The 21,685-nt window shown below is 39.3% G+C and overlaps 2 protein-coding genes across 2 annotated transcripts; one reads left to right on the top strand and one right to left on the bottom strand.

Moving 5' to 3' along the window:
• Window positions 1–11: 11 nt before the first annotated feature.
• On the bottom strand, window positions 12–13,882 carry LOC146560802 (uncharacterized). Its single transcript, XM_085243178.1, has 21 exons — window positions 12,929–13,882; window positions 12,643–12,850; window positions 12,231–12,397; window positions 11,021–11,151; window positions 10,670–10,836; window positions 9,528–9,613; window positions 9,084–9,164; window positions 8,714–8,828; window positions 7,187–7,200; window positions 6,970–7,092; window positions 6,401–6,622; window positions 5,739–5,941; window positions 5,074–5,196; window positions 4,635–4,772; window positions 4,174–4,423; window positions 3,839–4,040; window positions 2,600–2,834; window positions 2,197–2,321; window positions 1,696–1,847; window positions 913–1,135; window positions 12–320 (listed from the first exon to the last, which is right to left on the bottom strand). Exons 1-21 carry the CDS (start codon window positions 13,085–13,087, stop codon window positions 181–183), a joined length of 3,264 nt encoding a protein of 1,087 aa, XP_085099304.1. The 5' UTR covers window positions 13,088–13,882; the 3' UTR covers window positions 12–180.
• On the top strand, window positions 13,278–20,859 carry c1d (C1D nuclear receptor corepressor). The gene is made up of 5 exons (XM_085296268.1): window positions 13,278–13,624; window positions 13,877–14,006; window positions 15,074–15,140; window positions 15,303–15,358; window positions 15,447–20,859. Exons 2-5 carry the CDS (start codon window positions 13,881–13,883, stop codon window positions 15,636–15,638), a joined length of 441 nt encoding a protein of 146 aa, XP_085152394.1. The 5' UTR covers window positions 13,278–13,624; window positions 13,877–13,880; the 3' UTR covers window positions 15,639–20,859.
• Window positions 20,860–21,685: the final 826 nt, after the last annotated feature.

Below are 21,685 nucleotides of genomic sequence, written 5' to 3'. Positions count from 1 at the left end.
TGTCCCATTTCTTTTGAGGACAACATTAATGGTCAATTACACTTTGAAATTAAATATGGGGGGCCATTTAAAAGGCTAGATGGTGAATACCCTACCATATGCAGCAGCCAGGGAGAAGAGACTAGAATTAAACTCAAGACTCCGAATTTATTACATCAACACAGCAAACAATCAAAAACATCATATCCAGCACTTGAACTTGAAGAAGTTCTGCAGATCCTCATCATCCTCTTGTCTGTTGTGGATCCCCGCGTAGACTGTCTTTAGCAGCTTGGTCTTAGACTTTCCATCCAAAATGTGAATGTAATTCTCTATGCAACCTGCAAACACAACCACAGATTTGCATAACAAAATTAGTTCACTCACACTGACAAAAATATTGTAGCATGTCATATTGTCTGGGTGTGTCTGACAAAATATTAAATATCTTTATATAACTACATTATATCCTGACTTGCCCTGTGGCCACAGTTTATTTGACAGCAGTCACCATATATGTATTACTATTTAGTATGCAATATGCCATCTATCTGTCAATCACACCAGCTGAATGTGATACATCTCTATAAATAACACGACATGGCATGTCACATGGGTCTGGCGGCATGATTTCAGTACAACACATTTGGTAAATATAGTCCAGCTGCCTATAAAGAAAATCATGGTAAACCAGTATTTTTTTTACACCTAAAAATGTATCTGTAGCTGGCAATCTTAATAAGCAACACTCACACTTTATAGGTAGATGCTCCCCATGTCCATTCAAAATCATTAAAAAGTTATTTAACTAGACATTTTGTTTAAACTCTAAAGGTTTCTGTAAATAACTTTTTACTGTTCAAGTCTGACTTTTTCCAAAGCTAATACCACGTGTTTATAGTATTTATAATAATAATAATAAAAAGTAATCACTTAGGCCCATGACTTTGCCATAAGCTATGAGGCTGGGGCCAAGCTGTGGGTGGTCGTACTGCTCCTCAGACATCAGCATGCGCACAATCTCTCCTGTGATGAAGGCATCCTCGAAGTTTTGCTCAGCCACAGGCTTCAAAGGGAATTTGCAGTATACATCCAAAGCAGCCTGAGGGTCGGATGGCTCCAGCAGCTGCGCAAGCTCGATGTAGGCATCATGGATCTAAACAGTCAGTTCATTAATCATATTTGATCTGCACTGCATTAAACCAGATAAACACCAAGAGCATGAGACTCTTTGAAAATATATAAACTACAACTTTTAGAGGTTTTCTAAATATCGAAGACATGTAATCGGAAATCTTTTTCCTAAATGTTCTTGAATGACTATATTCACTGTACATGAGATGTATGAAAGTATTTACTCAGAAATCTCAGCTAAATTTGAATCAAATGATCAAATAATGACATTTTATTAGTTCTATATGAATCTCTCCCTCATATTTTGAATGTCTTGAATTATACTGCACATTTTCTTCAGACATAATTGAGATCTTTTTTTCAGGCAAAGATTTATGAACAAAGGGTAACCGCTTTCAAGTCTTGAGCACGAGACTTTAAAATCTGAATATATATAGTTTAATTTTCTAGTCCAACAGCAGAACATGTGGCTATTCCACAGAGTTGGTGGGAGAAAGAACATGTTAATAAAATCCTTACTTAATGTGACTATTGTGAAACTTTGGGAAACGCTTTAAAATGCAAATATAAAAGATAACTGACCTCTGGTGCCATTGCGATGACCTCTTGGTATAGCTGTTTTGCTTGGTCCTGGGTGTTTGAAGATCGCGAGTAAGCTCGAGCCAGACCCAGTCTTGCTGCATGAGATCTGCGGTTCATCAGACTGGACTCATGGATTTTGTCTGTCACAGCAACTGAACAGAGATTGTTTTGAATCCCACATTGTACCCATTTAATGTTCTTGGAAACCAAAATCCTTAAGTAAAGAAAATTTGTATATTTATGACAGTGGTGCTAAACAACTAATGTCAAATCATCTGCATTTCAAGTAATCAATACCACTGTTTTGCATGTTATACCTTCAGTTAAACAGCATTATATTTGAACTTCTTAAACAGAAAAATGTATAAGCCCTCTTTTATCATCAAGATTTAGATTTTCTCTGTGTAGTTTTTTTTATTTTTATTGTAGCTTGCAAAACCTGTTCACACCTCACCAAGAAAGGATTTTCAGTTTCCCAGACTTGCCTCTGTAATGCCTTACCCTCAGCTTTCCTCAAAGTATCAGAGAAACTGTCCTGTTTAGACTTGTTGAGCGGGAGCTGAGGTTTAGTGTTATGACCAGAAAGTTTCACCCTATCTGGCTTGGCAGCTGCTCCAGAACTCCCCCTACAGGAGAGAAAGCATAATACAGGCTCTCTAAAAACTTATTTAATATTCAAGTGAAAAGTCTGTTTTTTTGTTAGTTTGGTTGTTTGTTGTTGTTTTGTCTTTTCATATAGCAGACCCAGAGTCATAAATGGTAAAAGGCTGTTTTTGCTTCATACGTAGGAAGCAAGGCAAAGCTATACAGGCTATAAATCCATAAGAAATCATTCATGCTATGACAATGGGAAAGGGAAAACCATCTAAACCATGTATCTACAAACACCTTTCTCAGTACAAACCTGGCTGTAGGGGTTTTGGCTGGATTCCGGACAGCCTTCCCTCCCCTGGTGGGAGCTGGAGCTGGTGCTTTGGTTACAGCTACTGCTACACACCTAGAACCTCCCCTGCTCTGCTGCACTCCTCTTTTTGCCAATTTGATGTCACAAGTCTCCTTTACACCAGCTGGTTGGGTGATGGACTGCTTGGCAGCTTCCTTAGTTTTAACCTCCACCTTTTCCTGCCACCACTTTTGTTCTGAGCAAACAGGTAATGGTGAGGAAAAGTTAAATTCCAAAAAGGCTACATTAAAAATGTGTTAAAAACACCAGCCTATTGGAAGAAATAACAGAACATTCATTGAAACACAATCATCAGTTTGATAGAAAGTAATAATTCTGGCATGAAATACAAGCACAAGACATGGAATATAAAAGTTACATGACCACCAGAGATGTCAATGAAGTATGTTTGCTAGAGAATATCAGGTCCTTTTCATTCATTATCCTAACATATGCTTTCTTGCATCCCCTCTCCTCCCATAGCATGGAAATTGTTTCCTAAAGACCATCACAGGAGATCTTCCAGTTCCGTAAATGTACCTGAAGGACATGAGGGGCTATGATTACCATTTTGGGGGTTCTATGAAACAGGTTTATGACACTGACCTTTCCATAAATTAAAATATTTAAAACGAATTCTATATGACTAAAATCAACACTGGCAATAATGCCACTAAAATTAAGATACATTAATCAATGAACATATCTTATGAGAAAAAAGACAAGAAATTATAATATTAGAAGTTCTGTGGACATTCATATCATTCAGTGATGCAGCTGTGAACCTTCTTAAGTAACTAACATAACTTGAGACCGACACTATGGAGGCAAGGATTTTTCATTTGGCAGCTTTGATTCTTGCATCTTGGCATCGCTTCCTCTCATCTCTCTCACATCCTTGCTGGGAGCAAGAAATGCAAGTGAAGGAAGTGAGGAGGCACATTAGCATAATGAAAAGGACCCATGGTGTTGCCAGCAGCCTACGGTGGTGACCTTCCTCCCACTTGTAAGGTGGAGGAAGCTGGTTCATCTGGCTGGGGTCAGGCCTACAATTCTGCTTTATTTTTATGTAGTTTTCTACACATTACAGGTAAACCAGCTTTATTTACCTCACAAGTGAAAAGAAGTGCACCACTGCAAGCTGCTGGGAAAACCATCTTCTCTGGAAAAGCTCACTTTAGTTAATGTACAGAGACTCACTGGTCAGCTGTTCAGGTGGCTCTCCAATCTGAGTCTTGAGTTCCAGCTCAATGCTGGCCTGGAGGCTGAGAAAGGCATCACTTATAGCTTCCTTTGACCTTTCTGAATTTGGGTTATTGTCGTACTGAGCCAGCTGTGCCAGACCCAAGAGACAAAGGGCATGGCTGTCACGCGGTGTGGTTACTACTGCAAGGTGGCACGTCTTCATGCACCAGCAGTAAAGAAACCGGAAGAGAAAAAAAGTCTGAATTATGTCACGCGAAACACTCTTGGATATTAACAGTCACTCTATGGATTAGGTACCCTGCACTCGTAAAAAAGAAAGCTCAACATACCCTTTCCTGCATGTCAAGAAGTTCCTGACAGGGAGTGATAGAGGTGTGACGTATTAGAGCTGTGAGGGCCTGGCATCTTTTTGCCACCAGAGACTGCCTCTCAATGCCAGTCTTAGCCTGGCATTCACTCTGCTGGGTCAGCCTCTGCAGCAGGGCAAAGTGAGCATCCAGCAGCACCCACTCCAGCTGCCTGCTCACCTCACCACGACGTACACACTGACTCACACTCTGGGCACTCAGCATTGCCACACTGAAGCAGTCCAGCACAGAGACAAGAAGACAGTGTTTTTATGTAGTGGTTAAAACAGCTAAACTGGCTTCTACTCTTAAATGACAGGACTTTTCTTTGGATCGCACATTCACTGCTGAGATGAGTGAGACAGCTCGTTAGAGCCGATATCCACTGCAAACCCCGAATAATAAAACCAGCAAAAAATAAAAACTCCCAAAGTTTTGCATACATATGATAGACCTGTTCAGCACTCATGGCCTTTGTGCATAATGTGCTTCTCTGCTGCAGTTGCCCCAGAGTAAGAAGGCCACGTAGGAACTGTGTGTTGCAGCTGGACAGAGGGTCCGATAGATCCTGCTCCTCCCAGCTGTAAACAAAATCATAAAATATATGGCAGTACAAGCACGAAGCAGCCATTATAACTCTATAGATGACACAACTTAAAGTGTATCAATGTGCTTCTGTAGATGATAGTGGTCTCTTTCAATCAGTTACCTCTCCTTTCAACAGGCTTAAACAGAACAAGCTGGTATATTATTGTTGCTGTCATGGCCTCACACTCTCCCTCTCTCACTGAATATATCCACCTCCACCTCCACCACACACACACACACACACACACACACACACACACACACACACACACACACACACACACACACACACACCTCTTGCTGCAGCGCTGGCTGATAAAGTGCTCCAGTCCCTGTTGTAAGAACAAAGCAGCCTCCTTCTCTGCATCCTCAGAGGCTTTCTGTTCCTGCAGTAGCAGACCCAGGCCTGCGAAGAATCTGGAAAAAAGAAAGGCAGCACACATTGAAGAGCTCTGATCTAGTTTTTAGATGTTTAGAATCTAGACCCAGTTTACCCTGTTTAACAGTCTAATCTTAGAAAGGTTATATGATAGAGGGCTTATCATGGAGTGAGAATTTAAGAAGGAGAATAAGGGCTTTTTCAAACCTGCTCTTACACAGCCACAGAAAGGATGCGCATATTTTAACCTCTCTGTATTTTGTTCTTGATTACCAGAAACTCAGTAGCTGAGCAACAGATTGTCAAACTCTTGCTTTTAAGCTGTTACCAGCAGACTAAATAATTGTTAGTATCATTTTTCAGTGGACCTCTGTGAGTTTCAGCATTGATTTTCTGGCTTATATCTAATCTATTTCTATCTATGTCACAGTGACATCACAGTGAGAGCTGCACAGCTTCCTAACTCTGCAATATTTAATCAGCTTCTTTAATCTAGTTTCTTGTTACTATTACAAGTTACTATTAGTATTACAATATTTTTCCTTCTTCTACTACCGTATGTACAATCCTGCAAACTGACCTGAGTGCAGGGTGTAGGGGTCGTAGGGCCAGCCCATTGTGAAAGTGCAGCAGGGCTTCCCTTTCCCTCCCTTGCAGCAGCAGCAGCCTTCCTGCATGGAGGCTGTACTCCCAGCTTTCTGGGCACAGAGACCAGGCATCCAGGTACTTCAGAAGGGCTCGGTGGATATAGCTCTCTTTATCCTGCATAGTTGCACTGATGTCCTGCAACCACCAAGTCCAAGTTTATTGATGATAAGTAACAGTCATAGATGCTTAGACTAAAAACAACCATACAGAACAATATCTATATTTACCATGGTAGTGAATGCAGAACGGAAGTATCTGGAACGATACTGATTTCTATAACTAGCAATGAAAAACATCAAGATCTTCAGCTGAATAAAATTCAGCTCTGTGACGACTTAAGTGTGTTTGAAGAGCCTGTGGAAATGTTAACAGTAATATTCTGAGATGCTGAACTGAATATTGTTTACAAAAGGGTTAGGGTGGTTTTACATTCTAACAGATCACTCATAAGTCAAAGAGAAGTTGTACTGATGTTAGGAAGACGGCGATAGTCTGTCTGTACTGGCCCCTCACTAATCTTTTTCATCACTATCAGATAAAACAGTTTCCTCAAGCAATAGAAGCAGAGGTACTGACAGCATATGACACAATTACCTTGCCAGTTTTCTTAGAAAGCCAGATGTAGAGAGTCTGAACATAGTCTGCTTTGCTGGACTGTCCCTGCTCTTTGAGCAGATGATACTCTTTATCCAGAGCCTGCAGCTGGTTCTCTACTGTGGGTGTTCCAAGGAAACCGTGCAGTTTACACACAGCCAAGATGTCATCCTGATGTGCTGTTGATTTGGCATCACTTAATTCATCTCTCTCTTTGTCAGCCTTTGAGTTGAAACATGCGAGGTTCATTAGCTTTCAACTCAAAAATCAACAAGACAACTGATTTACAATAAACTGGCAAAAAAGTACTATTTTTATATTTTCTGAAAGCTTTGTCACATTTCATAAACTTCCACATGCTTATGAATAATGAAAGTGTGTACTGCAACATCAAAGCAATGTTGTTAACTGACATTTCAGCTGTAATTGACCATATATTTTAATTTAAAATTAGCATGTTATTTACTATGCAATTCTGATTAAAATAACCTTCAGTAATTTTTTTCATTGTTTTAATACAACTAATATGCTGCATAGAGAGCTTTTATTTGTGTATAATAGTACCACACCTTCCTCTGTAGGCTGTACATCTCTGTAGCGTAATGGTGCTCCTCCAGCACGAGACCCAGCTGGAAGTGAAGCCTGGCATCTCTGGAGTTAAGTCTGATAGCTGATGCATAGTGGACAGCAGCCTACTCCAGGCCGCAGGATGACATTACATTTAAGAGTTTTAAAGACCCATTTAAAACCCCCTTCAGTTCAAATGTAAGATCAAACCAAACTTACAATAGACTTCCTATCTACAATTTTACCATAAGTGTGTCTAGTTTAAGTATTTGGTTGAGCTTAAGAACACTGTCTAAATGTGTTTATTAATGTGAGAAGAATAAAATGCTGTTGGCTGTTGTTACCACTAGCAATTTTATTGATCTTACACATATAAACATAGCTTGAAGTATTTAGAGAAACTGATTTAATCAGTACACAGCATGCGTCATGAATATTGGCTTTAGTTTCGAATTTTATTAAGTAATTAAGCCCTTTATAATCCGCTGACTTGAATTTAACTATTTTTGTAATTCTTTGGATTGTATTTGGTGGCATGCTCAAAACGCTGTCAGCAACCAGCAGCAGTGTAAACCTGATGATCGTGTTTTGTTCCAGGAATTATAAAGAATTCAGCACGTATCATGTCACTTAGTAGTACTTAGTAGTAGCAGTAATAAAATTCATATGGAAGTAAATCTTAGTACAGCAATTTTGACTCTCCAATTTAATACATTTCATTCCAACTGTATTGAGTATCAGAAAAATAAAAAAAAACTTGGATAAGGTATTGTGTGCTTTGTGAAGTGAGCTCATTTTGAACAGTTTATTAAAGGACAGTTTCATCCAAGCATGAATACTTCACAGCACAATGCATAATGAAAACTAAACAGACTCTCCCATCTAGCTGCCTTCTCTTTACCGAGTACTGGATGCGCCTTTTGCATGAAATATTGAAAGAGAGTATCTTCCCTTGGCAAGTGCGTCCTTTTTCTGTCCAAGTGCACTGATGTCAAGCTTTTAATTGGTTATATTCCCTGGTACATTACATAATCCAACAAGCAGACCCATTCAGCATTTGCTGTTTTATAACTGATATATGCTACATAGCAGAAAAGTCATTTTAGCTGATGAAATTTTTGAGTCTGACAGAAGCATTGAGCTAATGTTAATGTGCAACAAACAGTGTCTTAAAAATGAAAACGCTTCACCAGGCCACATGAAAAATGAAAGGTCAAAAATCAACACTTTTTACTAACAACCCTCATGACACTCATTCTCATTTTGATACTTTTCAGTCACAAAAAAATTAGCAAGGCAAAGATAGCTGAGAAAACATGAGCACAAACTTGAGTGTGAGTGTCTGGCATGTCAAATAAAAGAGAACGCTTCAGAAGTAGCCACTTAGCAGCCTGTTTTCATGTATTTTTTATTAGCTTTAAGCTGAGCTGTGTTGTCAAGGTAAGGCAAGGAAAAAGTCCCTTTGCTCCAGAGTATTTTTAAATAATCAGTAAATAGCCTGTTTAAAAATAAAGGCAACTACAGACATTCGGCATTAGGGCAGATGGAAATTTGGACAGACTAGTCAGCACTTTATAAAAAGTAACAGGTGAAAAAATGCATTTGGTTTTTTTTTCTGACTTTCTAGTTTGTATTATAATAGCTTTACACTCTTGTCTGACCCACATTTTGTTTTGGATCACCATCTTACAATGCAGCATAATAATTCACAAAGTGTTAAAATGTAGGCGTGAAAGTGCTACATGCCTGGCTTTGGCAGATGTTGCCTGTAGAGTTTCAGGTGCTCCTGGGCCAAAGCACACAACTTGTCAACACTGTCTTCTGCTGCTGTCATTTGTAGTCTTTTCTCCTGGTTACGAATCTGTAGTAGAAAATAGACCAAGCAGGAAAGCTTAAACAGATACAGTAGGAGTAGTGATATGAGCCATATTATAACTTATACTTTTCATTTGATTAAGTGGGTAAACTATAAAGGTCCTCGATTTCCCACATTCACTACAAGATAGAACTATGGCAATAAGTAATTTTAGGTTTTTAGGTTTGCTGTGTATCATCAACATCAGTCAGAATATTAACTAACTGGACACTGAAAGGAATATCCAGTACAGCTTATTACCTCACAGGTGTGTTTGGTCTCTGTCTCCAGACATTTGGCTGATTCAAAGTGCTTCTTATACCAATCTGTCTCTGTTACATCCTAAAAGAAATAGTATCCTGATTATATCACAAATAAAGGTTTTATAAAGTGCCTTTACCAGGTTCCATTGATAAAGCTTCGAACTGGACTGACAAGGTGGCTGTGCTGAATATACAGAACTGGGTTTGTCATTCTAGCAATGGTAAAATAACAATTACTGAAATGTAAAAATTATACATGGTTAATAAAAACTACTATTTTATTGACTCGTTCACCATAAACGTGGTCATTATTTTTTACTATGGAATTCAAACTTGCGTTTACTCACAGTTAAATGGAGCACTGTCTTGTAAATAAAGGATAAACAGTGTCAAAGTCAGCGATTCTGGCAATGGAGGTTACTGCTTAATCTTTTACACTGACCTTTGCATCTAGGTCCCCAGTGGGTTTATGTAAACAGTCCAGAATGTGTGACCCAAGCTCAGACAGTTTCATCGTAGTGTCACACCCTTTGTTTAAAAGGGGAAAAAAGCTCATTAGAGGTGGACCGGGATGGATTTAGCTGTCAGGTTATTTAACAAATCTGTAGAATTGCTCCCCATGCAACCTCCCCCTAGGCAATGTGTTCAAACTAGCAATTAGTTGACTCGATGAAAGCATGCTCCTGCACTCTCGATATTTTACCTGCATCTTTATTCAAAAATGTCTTTCAGTCCATCTGTCCCTTCGGGTGCAAAAGGCTTGATAGGCTGAGATACTGGGCGGGTGTTTCTGGGTCTTTTTGTTATGGTCGTATCTTTCTAATCGATCTTTGTCTGTGGCTGCTTCTAAACACGTTTTCTTCTACTTCTCTTCATCACAGTTTGCTTCAAAGTTCTGTTAAGGGGCATTTATAAAGCATATTAAGGTTGAAATGTTGTATATAAATAAAACTGCCATTTGCAATTTAAGGACATTTTCCTTCACTGCTATGAGAATGACAGATGATCAGTTATGTATGTCTTTTAAGCCATATTGTGATATTTATCTTGGAAGATGCTATATAAATACAATTTTACTTTATTTGTACTTTTACCTAAATTAAACAATTTAAGAGAAGCCTTGATTATTTAGAAATACACACCTGAGTAAGCAAGCCAGATCTTCTGAACATAAAGGCCTGATATAAAATCCAGCCTTTGTCCCATGACAGTTAGTGGCACAAGGTTTTAGTTAAGTAATAATACCCCCTGTCATTAGAGTAACATGATCGTTGTCTACAGTATTACATCATGTTACATGATAGTATAGCTTGTGTAATCACTTCTGCTAAGAGGTAAGATACCTGTCAACAATGTAGCTGTAAGCATTTTCTATAGGTGTGGAAATAATGAAGTAACTCAAAGAATCCATATTAGGGCAGTGGCTTCATTTGTTATTCATTGATGTGACATTCATTGTACTAGAAGTTCAGGAATCTACTAGCTCTCTTTAAGAACAACACAACCTCCTCCTATCTGAACATCCAGAATAAGAACATCCACTCTTGCCAGTAGCTTTAAACTAATATGTTTGAAATGCTTCACCTCTGTGAAAAAAGAAACACTTGACCAAGGCAGCTGACATCTTCTTGTCAAGGTCCAGTTCAATAACCTTCCAGCCGTCTCCAAGAGGACAGTCACTAAGTGGGTCAACTTTTGACCTTCGGGCAAGCATCTCAATATAAGGCCTTGAGAAGATGCTCTTTGGTTCACTACAATTTAGCAAAATAACAAATGTGTGAAAGGTGATTTGCTAAATATTATACTATTTTTTTATATAAAGGAAACACATCATTCATTTGCAAATTAATATTCAGCATGAACCAAAGGACAAGTAATGGATGTGACTATTGGCGAATATGTTTTGCAATATGTGTGAGTTGTTTCAAGACTTACCTGTGATTGATAGACAAAGGCCTGTAGAAAGCACTTAGCGATACTGGGCATTCATACTCCAGCTGCTGCTTCACATCAGTGAAAGTCACAGGCACAGGAAGCAGCTCTCGAGTCACCAACACTTTGTACACCTGAAAAGGTGAGAAGGTCATTAGGTATATAAAGCTAACTACTCCCTTACTGACAAAAGGTTACCACAGATAAATGTATGGGTACAAAGCAGATGGATCCACTCATGTGCAGGAGTTATTAGGATGTACTAGCAGAGGATGTACTTCCTGAGGCAGCTGAAGAAATTCAACCTGCCAACACGGACGATGATGCAATTCTACACCGCAATCATCGAGTCCATCCTCACCTCCTCCATCACCGTGTGGTACGCTGGAGCCACTATCAGGGACAAACAGAGACTGTAGCGTGTTGTGCGCTCTGCTGAGAAGGTGATTGGCTGCAGACTCCCATCTCTGCAGGACCTGTACACCTCCAGGACACTGCGGCGTGCAGCTCGGATCTCAGCTGACCCTTCTCACCCTGGACACAGTCTGTTTGACCTGCTACCCTCAGGCAGGAGGCTCCGGTCCATTCGCACCAGAACCTCTCGCCATAAGAACAGTTTCTTCCCCTCTGCTGTTGGTCACATGAACAATAACCGTATGACTGTTCCCACCACTAGCTCATGACCCTACGCTGTGTTCACTGCATGATTCCATGTTTTGGCACTGATCACCACCTGCACAAAAACCAAAGAAAGAAACAAAAAAAGCAACATTTTACAACTTCTTTCTACGTAGCACTTTTAATTCTTATTCTCATGTATATATCTCATGTATATCTCATGCATATATCTTTCTACGTAGCACTTTTAATTCTTATTCTTACTTTTATTTTTTCATGTCTATTTAAGCGCAATTTATGACAGCATGTTTGCACTGAAGCACCGCAGCAATTTCCTAATGTTGTAAACCTGCTCAACATTTGGCAATAAAACTCTTTCTGATTCTGATTCTGATTAGGGCTCCAACAGAGACCTTTAAAAAGACTCAAATTCCTAATAAGTTTCATTACACAGAAGCAAAAGCTATGCTAAAAGCTTATGAAGTTTAAAAATTAAGAAAACTATATGTTATCAGGTGGATAATGATGAGTTTCAAAGCATTTCAAAGCTAGGATGCATATATAAAGTTTGACCACTAGCCATGTCTTATTATACCTGTGAAACACTGCCATCTGGTGAACAGACTGAAATCTCCACCACTGTGTCTCCAAAATTCAGAGGGACTGGTTCCGAGCTGCTCACCCCATTTACTGTAACTTTAATGCGTCTGTCAGGCACCTCAGGAAGGAGTGTCACTGAATTACAACAAAAGGGAACAGTATCTGGAGGCAAAAACCCCCAGAAAAGCACATAACAATTTATTTTGTAAACTGAGAAATACTGCAAACCTTTTATGTCTCTGCATTTTTAAATAATATTCACTTACAAAGTAGCATATTTATACATACATTTACATACATGTGTACTGCTGCGGCTGCTTTTGTGTATCAATTGAAATAGAAAACAAAACAAAGAATTATACATTTCACATACAACTTCTTGTTTAACACAGATAGGCTGTACTCACTATTGTATTCAAAAACGTTGGAGCAAAACGCGGGGTGAAGTGAAATATCTCCTTCCAAAGCCAGGTTACTGAGCTCTGCGATCTTTGCTGACAGTTTGGTGATTTCCACACTGTATTTCTTTATGGTGCCATCCTCAGCTACCACCTCGATTCCTACTCTGTTCAACCCATCTTTCAGTGTAATCGTGTTAGACCTATCACCAAAGAGCTGAAATAGACATCACAAGGCTAAATTAGATGCGAAAGAGACTTGAATTGAGAAATAGAAGGCATAAAGCTTGCTCACAATACTATATGAAGCCCCACAATCGCTTGTCATCACGTCCAGTGTCACTTCGTTGACGCTGCTCTCCACAGTCACTTTGTAGTCTGTGACTTCAGGTGTGAACGATGGACGGAGCTTCCCAGCAGAAACACAGAGCTTCTCTAAATCACAGTTATCCATGATGACTCGGGCGTCTTCTTTATAGCTTGCTTGGGTTGAGCTACAACAGTCCCAAAACACAGCACTTAAACTGCTGTCCCATCCCAGCGCGCTCAGTTTTATTTACCACACTGACGCCCCACGTTACCATAGTAACATGACCACTTCTGTTGTATTTAGATATTAAGTTACTACTACATATGAGTATTTTAAATACATTTGGGCATTTAATAGGAATGAAAACAACAGCTGATACTTAAAGAAGTTTTTCGTTTAGACCCTTTTTTTTTTAAATTGTGCCATAAGTCAATAATAAGGAGCGTCGATTTAGAGAATACACACGGTTACACAAAAACGGATATTGTTATTAAACAAAATATAGAAAACTGCAAATAAAATTGTTATCACGCTGAAAATTTTTTTTAGCTAACGATAACTAGCTGTTCCACTCATCCCAACGGCAGACGGCAGTAGAGGAGCGAAGAGGAAAACGAAGACGACTAGGTCACAGTTTTAACGTCATTTCCTGTCGGCTAAAGCGTGTTGTCTGCTAACAGGGTAAATATGTGATTTTGTTTTGTTAGATTTAATTTACAGTGATCCCGTTTTGCTATTAAATCAGTAATTAGTAACTTACATCTATCCCTTTTGTCACTTTCCTCAGCTTATCTAAACGTTAGTTTGGTTTCCTGTTAGCATTGTATGCTAGCTCTCTCCCTGGACATATTGCTATTGTTTTTCTGTTCTTCTAATGAAAAATAGTCCTATAGGAAAGTTACACGACGTTGTAATTATTCAATTATTTTACAGAAATATGGCCGCAGAGGACTACCCTCACGAGATAGATGAACAGCTCACGGGCTTCGACTCGTCAGTGACTTCAGTTAAAACCATCTTGGAGCAGTTGATGTCGATGCCTAGAAATGACCTGCTGCAAAAGGTAGGCCTAATACTATTATACACATCGGGTACTGTGGTCTTTTTGTTGGCTTAGATTTGTTCTTGTGCGTACCTACTATCTGTATACACTCGTGCACTCACCGGCCACTTTGTTAGAAACACATGGTCAGATACTTGGTAACAGATTATTTAATGTGCCAATAGCTCAATCAATTTAGGAACGTGAACATGGTCAAGAAAAACAACTGAGATGGGGATGAAACATGGTCTTAGTATTTCAGAAAATTGCGGATCTTCTGGGATTTTCCATCACAATCATTTCTATGGTTTACATACAATGGTCTAAAAAAGAGAAAATATCCAGTGATTGTCTGTTCTCTGGGTGAAAATGTCATGTTAATGCCAGATGTTAGAGGAGAATGGCCAGACTGCCACAGGCTCATAAGAAGACAACAGTAAGGGTATGCAGAAGAGCATCTCTGAACACACAACACATTGAACATGGCAGCTGATGGGTGACAGCAACAGAAGACAACAACAGAAGTGCCGGCCTACTTAAGTATTGTTGCTGACCATGTCTTTTCCTTTATGACCTCAGTGTATGCATCGTCTGATAGCTGCTTCCAGCAGTGTAACACTCCATGTCCGTAAATCATCTCAAACTGGTTTCTTGCCATGACTATTAGTTCACTGTACTCAGATGACCTCCATCGTCACCAGATCTCAGTGAAACAGATTGTCTTTGGGATGTGGTGGAACAGGAGATTCACCTCATGGATGTACAGCTGACATAGCGGCACCAGCTGTGTGATGCTATCATATCAATATGGACCAGAACTCTGAGCAATGTTTCCACCTCCCTGTTAAATCTATGCTATGAAGAATTAAGGCACTTCTGGGGGCAAAGGATGTCAAAACCCAATGCTAGGAAGATGTACCTAATAAAGTGGCTAGTGTGTTTATATTTATTTTCTTTTATAGAGCAAAATTTTATTCAGTGAAACAATACTGCATTGAATATGTTACAAATACATTTAATGAAAAAAGTGATACTAATCTGTCGTATGCAGGAGGCTATAAATAAAATACAATTTGGTTCATTAACAGTTGGATCCTCTGGATCAAGCCAAGCTGGATCTGATGTCTGCCTACACCCTTAATTCATTATTCTGGAGTGAGTTTTTTCCCTATTTTGTCTAATCTTTATATCTTGTTGAATATAGATAAATTTAGCGAAAGCATACTGAAGAGACAAATACATTACAACTTTTCCATACATGGATGTCATTTTGTGTGGAAAGTGTGGACATGTGGCTTTATTTTTTATCTTACTCAGTGTACTTGGTAACACAAGGGATAAATCCCAGAGAACATGGAATCAAACAGGAATTGGTATGTGCCATCTATCTCTGACTTATTATTTGCTCACATGGATTCATATGTATTGTCTAATTCCTCAGTAACCATCCTGTTGTTTCAGGAGCGAATAAGGACATATATGAACAGAGTGAAAGAGATCACAGAGAAGAAAAAAGCTGCCCGTCTGGATAAGGGAGCTGCTGCACGCTTCGTCCGGAGTGCTCTTTATGATCCTGATGATAAGGATTCTAAAAAAAAAGCAGCAAGCACATCTTCAGAAACTCCTCCATCAAAGCGTTCAAAGCAGAAATGAAATAAAGAAGAAGCTGCAGAGTATGTCAAAGTGCAAAAGATCACGACCTTTAACGGTGATGAACACTGGGGTAAAACATTTTGGTCATAAGCCACATTTGAAGGCTAAGGTTGTCTGATCAACAATTACACAAGACAGCTAAACAGAACAATCCATCATCAGGATCATAGCTTGGAGTCGTGTAAATTTTCATGGTTGACCCGCAGCAGTCTGCAAATGTGTTTGACAAGCAAAAGACTGTAGTTGCTACGTTTGACACGTCGTCTCAGGGCAGTCTCACATACTTTTGGATCTTGATGCTAACAGCTGCTCTAGGTTTGAAACATGTTGTAATGTTCTTGTAATGTTGCGCTGGTCTAAATCTTTGTATTTTGAAAGTGATTCTAGGAATCAAAGTTTCATTTTTATTTTTTTTTTAAACAAATGCAATGTTTTGAACATCATCAAGAAAATGGTTTTGTGAGTATAATGCCTTTAGCATAAAAATATTCACCAAAAATACAGTGTTTAAATTATTTTCTTTTATACAGTTTATTGTCAGCATGGTGCTGAAATGTGTAATAGTGTCGCATTTCAGGAAGCAAGTGCAGGATGTGAGCCTTCTGCTCAGCTGTCTGTTTCCTCTGGTCGATCTGAGAGAGCGTGGTGGTTATATAAATTGACCGTATGATACACTGCTGATCTATCTAAGGCAGTGGTCGGCAATTAATTTTCCTAAAGGGCCACATGAGAAGCTAGGATTATTGTTGAGGGCCGCACCATTGAGCTTACAGAAAGCTAAAATTAATACTGAGCAGAATTGAGTTCATCTTAATATTAATTTTCTCTTTTTGAAGGCTTATTGTTGTTTTTGTTTCTTGATAGTCTTCCTCAATAGTCCTTCTTTTAAGATGAGATAAGATAAACCTTTATTAGTCCCAAATTTGTTGTGTCACAGCAGAAAGTGGACAGTTCAAAGTTACAGCAGCAAAAAATAATGAAATAGAATGAGATAAAAGAATAACATGCTATATAAAATAGAATAAAATACTATGTTGTCAAAAAAAATTACACTTAATTGGTATTGCGTGTGTGTCTGCACGTGTTTGGTCAACTCAATGTTTGGTCTCTGTTGTGGAGTCTGACAGCCGATGGAAGGAAAGACCTGCAAAATCTGTCTGTCCCACATCATGGGTGCCGCAGTCTGCCACTGAAGGAACTGCTCAGTGCTGTCACAGTCTCCTGCATGGGGTGGGAGATTGCATCCAACAGGGATGACAGCTTAGCCACCATTCTCCTGTCACTCACCACCTCCACTGGGTCCAGAGGGCATCCTAGAACAGAGCTGGCCCTCCGGATCAGCCTGTTCAGTCTCTTTCTGTCCCCAGCAGACCACACCGTGAAATATGGCTGAGGCTACCACAGAGTCATAGAAGGTCTTCAGGAGTGGGCCCTTGACTCCAAAAGACCTGAGCTTCTACAGCAGATACAGCCTGCTCTGCCCTTTCCTGTACAGGGCATTTGAGTTGTGAGTCCAATCCAGTTTATTGTTCTGATGAACACCATTCAAAAAGCTTCTTCAGTTCTAAAAGCTGATCGGTAGTATATAACCTCTACTGTTGTTCTAATGAAGGTGGTTTCAACATGCCTGTGACTCACAAGTACGTCCAGATTGTTCAACTGCCCTCGACTCCCATTCACTTTAGATCAGTGGTCCCCAGCCCCCGGCCCAGTCTGTGAGTCGTTTGGTAACAGGCCGCAAGAGTTGAGGCTCAGGTGTGAAATTTGTGGTTTTCAGAGTTTTTACTGTTATTTTTTTAATCGTTTTCATCCTTAACTCCGTTTCCCTGGGTCTTTTCCCGTGTGTTATGAATAAATCCCCCTTTTTTTTTTTTTTTGTACCGGTACTGGTTTTATTTTGTTGTATTTATCTGTGATATCTTAAAGGCCGGTCTGTGAAAATATTGTTGGACATAAAGTGGTCCGTTAAGCACAAAAGGTTGGGGATCGCTGCTTTAGATGACTGTGACCCAGGTGAATGAGAATCTATACAGACAATCCAAACATCTCAACAGTAAGTAGTGAAAAAGTCAATAAAACCAGCAATTTATATTACAGAACCATGCAACAAAGCAATAATTAAGCCAGTCTTTACAGGCAGAATATCACATGTAACCCAAACTGATTTCCTTCTGACGAAAAATACAGTTTTTACTTTCATTTAAAAACTTTCAGCACTAATAATGAGAGTTAAAAACATGCAAATATTTTTAAAATTCATTTCTTGAATGAAACACTTTTAACACTGACATACTAAAAACCCATATGTTTGTGTTTCACCTTCTTGGTCAAAGTAAACAATACTGTAGAGCTCATTTCATTAGAATAATAGGACAAAAAAAGGGTGAAACTGCATTGTACTAAATAACAATCAAGCAGAGGAATATTTAATTCACGATAGCAACTTGTATCGGCCCTCACGTCGGTCAAACTGGTGACCTTTTGATTACAAAGTGGCCTTTGTAACCATGGCAAACAGTGTTGTAGTTGGATGGCTGCATGGTATAAGCATAGGCTGTAATGAGACTCCCCCTTATAAAAACCAATGTCACATTTGATAAAGGCACCCATATAGCTTCCTTTTTCTAATTCCCTCTGGACAGCCGAGATCTTAATCTTAATGTACCCTCGAGTCACTGCATCCCTCTAATCAAGCTCAGGAAACAGCGAGGCAGTGAGTTAGATTCTAAGGAATGTATCATTTCATTCTTTTCATCATCTTTCCTTTTCTCATCCTCCCTACAGCAGCGTCCAAAAATGACATTTGTTTAGCCAAAGCCTCCTACTCCATTTTTTTAAAAGTTTTTCCACCAAGTTGTTGTTTCAAACTCTGTTCAAAGACATGTGTCAAACTTTGCCTGATGAACAGCCCCGTCTGCATATTGGAAAAATATGGATTTTTCTGCTTTTTCCCCTCTCTGTTATGTTCGCCTTCAAATGCCCTCTTCCACACATGTGCTGAGTATAAAGGAGTTAGGTCACAGTGCGAGCAAATTTGAACAAACAAACTCTCATGTTGAAATTGTGAGCCCTAACTCGTTCCAAACCCTGATTTGTCCCGCGGTTGTTTATTTATGCTGTTTGTGAGCAGCTTGCGGTGAGGAAGTTTATATTACGTGGAGTGAAAGGCATCAGACCAAATGACCTCTTCAGGCAAGATGGTGTTAGAGGCAGCCTTTGTTGCAAACACTGTCTCCTAAAAGGATGGAGTCTGCTGACAAAAGACTGTGTTAACCTGCTTTAAATCACAGAGTTTGAGCTGGATTGTCAGTTACAAGATGTTATAAATAGGCTACACTATGATTACAGTGCTGAAATCCAGAAGCCTCAAATAATGTCTATGTAATCACTAGCCAGACTTTTTATTGCATTGCCTCTAATATCCTGGAATTTATCATTTGTGTCTCATCAGATACATTCGGGGTGTCTTATCTATTCTTTAGAGAAGTCATAAGTTTTTCCTGGGGCACAAGAGAAAATGTATTTCTTCACTTTCACCTCTCTTTTCTTGTATTTGGTGCTTTTCAGCCCAGTATAAAGTACTCATATTTTGAGAAAGGGAATGTTAAAAAAATGAGGAAGAAGTGAACATTGTTTTGGTCATGTGTTCTAGTTCGAGAATGGAAAGTCGGGAAGATTTTTTTTCTTTTTTTTTGCCTTTAAAGCACCACGCTGCAGATAAACAATGAAAAGCACTGACAAAATGAGATCCAGAGTTTATTCTTGACCTAAAATCATCTTACCACAAGGTCCAATTTAGTAGCTGTTCTGGAGCTTTCAATCACATCGCATTTTCTTTATCCGAAGAAGGGCTTGCTGTCCGCGTTAAATGCTGAGATTCAAATTTACAATTGGGATGATATATACAGAGTATGTTTTTAGTAATTTGAATTGGAGGTTAAATTGTATGTGCATGCATGCCAAAAAAAGAATCAGTCTCAGATGGGCACAGGTGCCTGATTGAAAACCAAAAGGGTTTGTTTAAAAATGCTATAATTCACAAAAACACAATTATGTTGCATTTCATAAGGCTGAATGTGAAAACCTTTAAAATCCCAAAGTGCATCACCTACACAGACCTGGAAAGTCATTTCATTGCAGCCTGTGTTGCAGAGAATGATGGGGCATATAAGCCCACTAGGACAAGCTTTCTCTGGAATAGCTGGGTGAAATGTCAGTGAATGTGAGAGAAGGATTGCATCTATTGCCGCTTTATTCCATCTGACACACCACAAATTCCATCCAGTCATTTGTGCCACTTTCTGTTCACAGACCTGATGACAGAGCCGCTGATTAATCGTGATAACAATGTTTTTGTTTTAGCTAGCCCCCCAGCACAGAGACAAATTGCTTTTTTTCAAGTGTCAGAAGGTGAGACAGTTCAGACCACCAAACTGTCCAGCAGAGAGTGGGGTCAGTTCCTTCTATTCTATTTCTTTAAGTTCTGTTAATCCTCTCTACTGCTGAAATAACCAAAAAATAATTCATTTCCCTTTAAAAGCTAATAACACGCTTCTGGTCAGAACACCTACTGAACTTGTGAACTTGCTATTTCCTTACCTAATGTTTCCATCTAAACTCAATATATTTCATTTGTCATTAGAAACTATAGTACAGTTTTGTGGAGAAGCATTAATAGGCAAACTGTCAATGCTAAATCTGGTTTCCATTCATTTCTCTTGAATTTTTCGAAATGTGACACAAAAACAGCAGTAGTACTTGGACAATTTCATCAAGGACGCAAATTCATGATTTACCTTTCTTCACTTCTTTGTGTCTATCTACACTTTCCTTCTCTGTACATCCCAGCGGGATTTAGCCATATGATACTGTGACGCCATAGAAACCAAGGCCTTGAAATCCTCTCGCTAAACACATCACATCACCATCACACTTCATTGTGTTTCCATCCTTAAAATGACGTTACTCCTGCCAATGAAGAGAAAAAACTCTCCCCAGAAATACCCCTCATTTACTGAGTTGGGGTTGGCCTGTCATCTGTCAGGTTAAAATGAACTATTAGGTTTTCTTTGTGAGTAAATGTTGTCTTTTCTCCCAAACCAAGTCAAAGTGGCATCTGTGATTGTACTGAGAAGTTCCAACGTTTGAATGTTTCTAAATGTGAAATAGGAAATTGCTTTCAATGACCTTTTAATAGATAAATAAAGTTTTGAAAATGAAACAGTCTTATTAAACTGGGCTTATTTATTGTCTTTTTCACATGTGCAGACCAGGCTTAAGATGAAGTCAGTGTGCTGCAGACTCTGTGGCCATTTTAAGACCTCATCTATTACTGTGTCCCAATGTTTACCTCTGGCATGGACCTCTTTTTAGGAGGCGGAATGTATCACCCCATATGGCTGCAATGTGAAATCGGGGTTTTTCCCCTTTAAACCATGGCCTTCCGATGCATAAAGCCTCAGGATAACCGTCCAGCCATCAAAGAGCTGAACGCGAAACCATCTCTGAATCCTTTGCACACAAGCACGCATGAACGTGCGCACAGTCTCACACACACAAACGCACATACAGAAGGAGTTAGGCAGCTGCAAGCATGCTGTGAAAGCAGGAAAACACTGACTGTTACACATGTTGAGAGACGTACAAAAGCACACAGAAAATGGATTGCATGTGCATATATGTACACTCAGAGTTGATTGGAGGTGTGTAATGGATTGGATCCCCTCGTAATTCCTGGGATAGCGTTGTCTTCTAGATCCATACAGAGGCGGATGAGACCACAGCTGTTTGGACATAAATTTCCAGAGGAATGCCTTAAGTCTGAGCCTTCAGCATAAAGAGCATGACTGAAGATTCCTCTGCACATGACAAGTGATCACCCTAAGGATTTTTATTTTGTAGCAGCCATGTACAAGGTCACTGAATCCATTGTGTCTGTTCTTGTTTAGTACTAGTGCACAGTGTTACATGTGAAGCCAGCTACCGTTGCAGGATGAGGTGAGTCACAGGTTGATGTTATTAGCGTGCAGACGGGAGCAGGTCTCCTC

Source organism: Mchenga conophoros, linkage group LG13 (assembly GCF_057382185.1).
Source record: "Mchenga conophoros isolate Kocher_MC1m ecotype Shallow Benthic linkage group LG13, M_conophoros_male_GT1.1, whole genome shotgun sequence".
Lineage (NCBI taxonomy): Eukaryota > Metazoa > Chordata > Actinopteri > Cichliformes > Cichlidae > Mchenga > Mchenga conophoros.
Note: the sequence above shows the minus strand (reverse complement) of the source record. Positions and strands in the feature narration are given on the sequence as shown.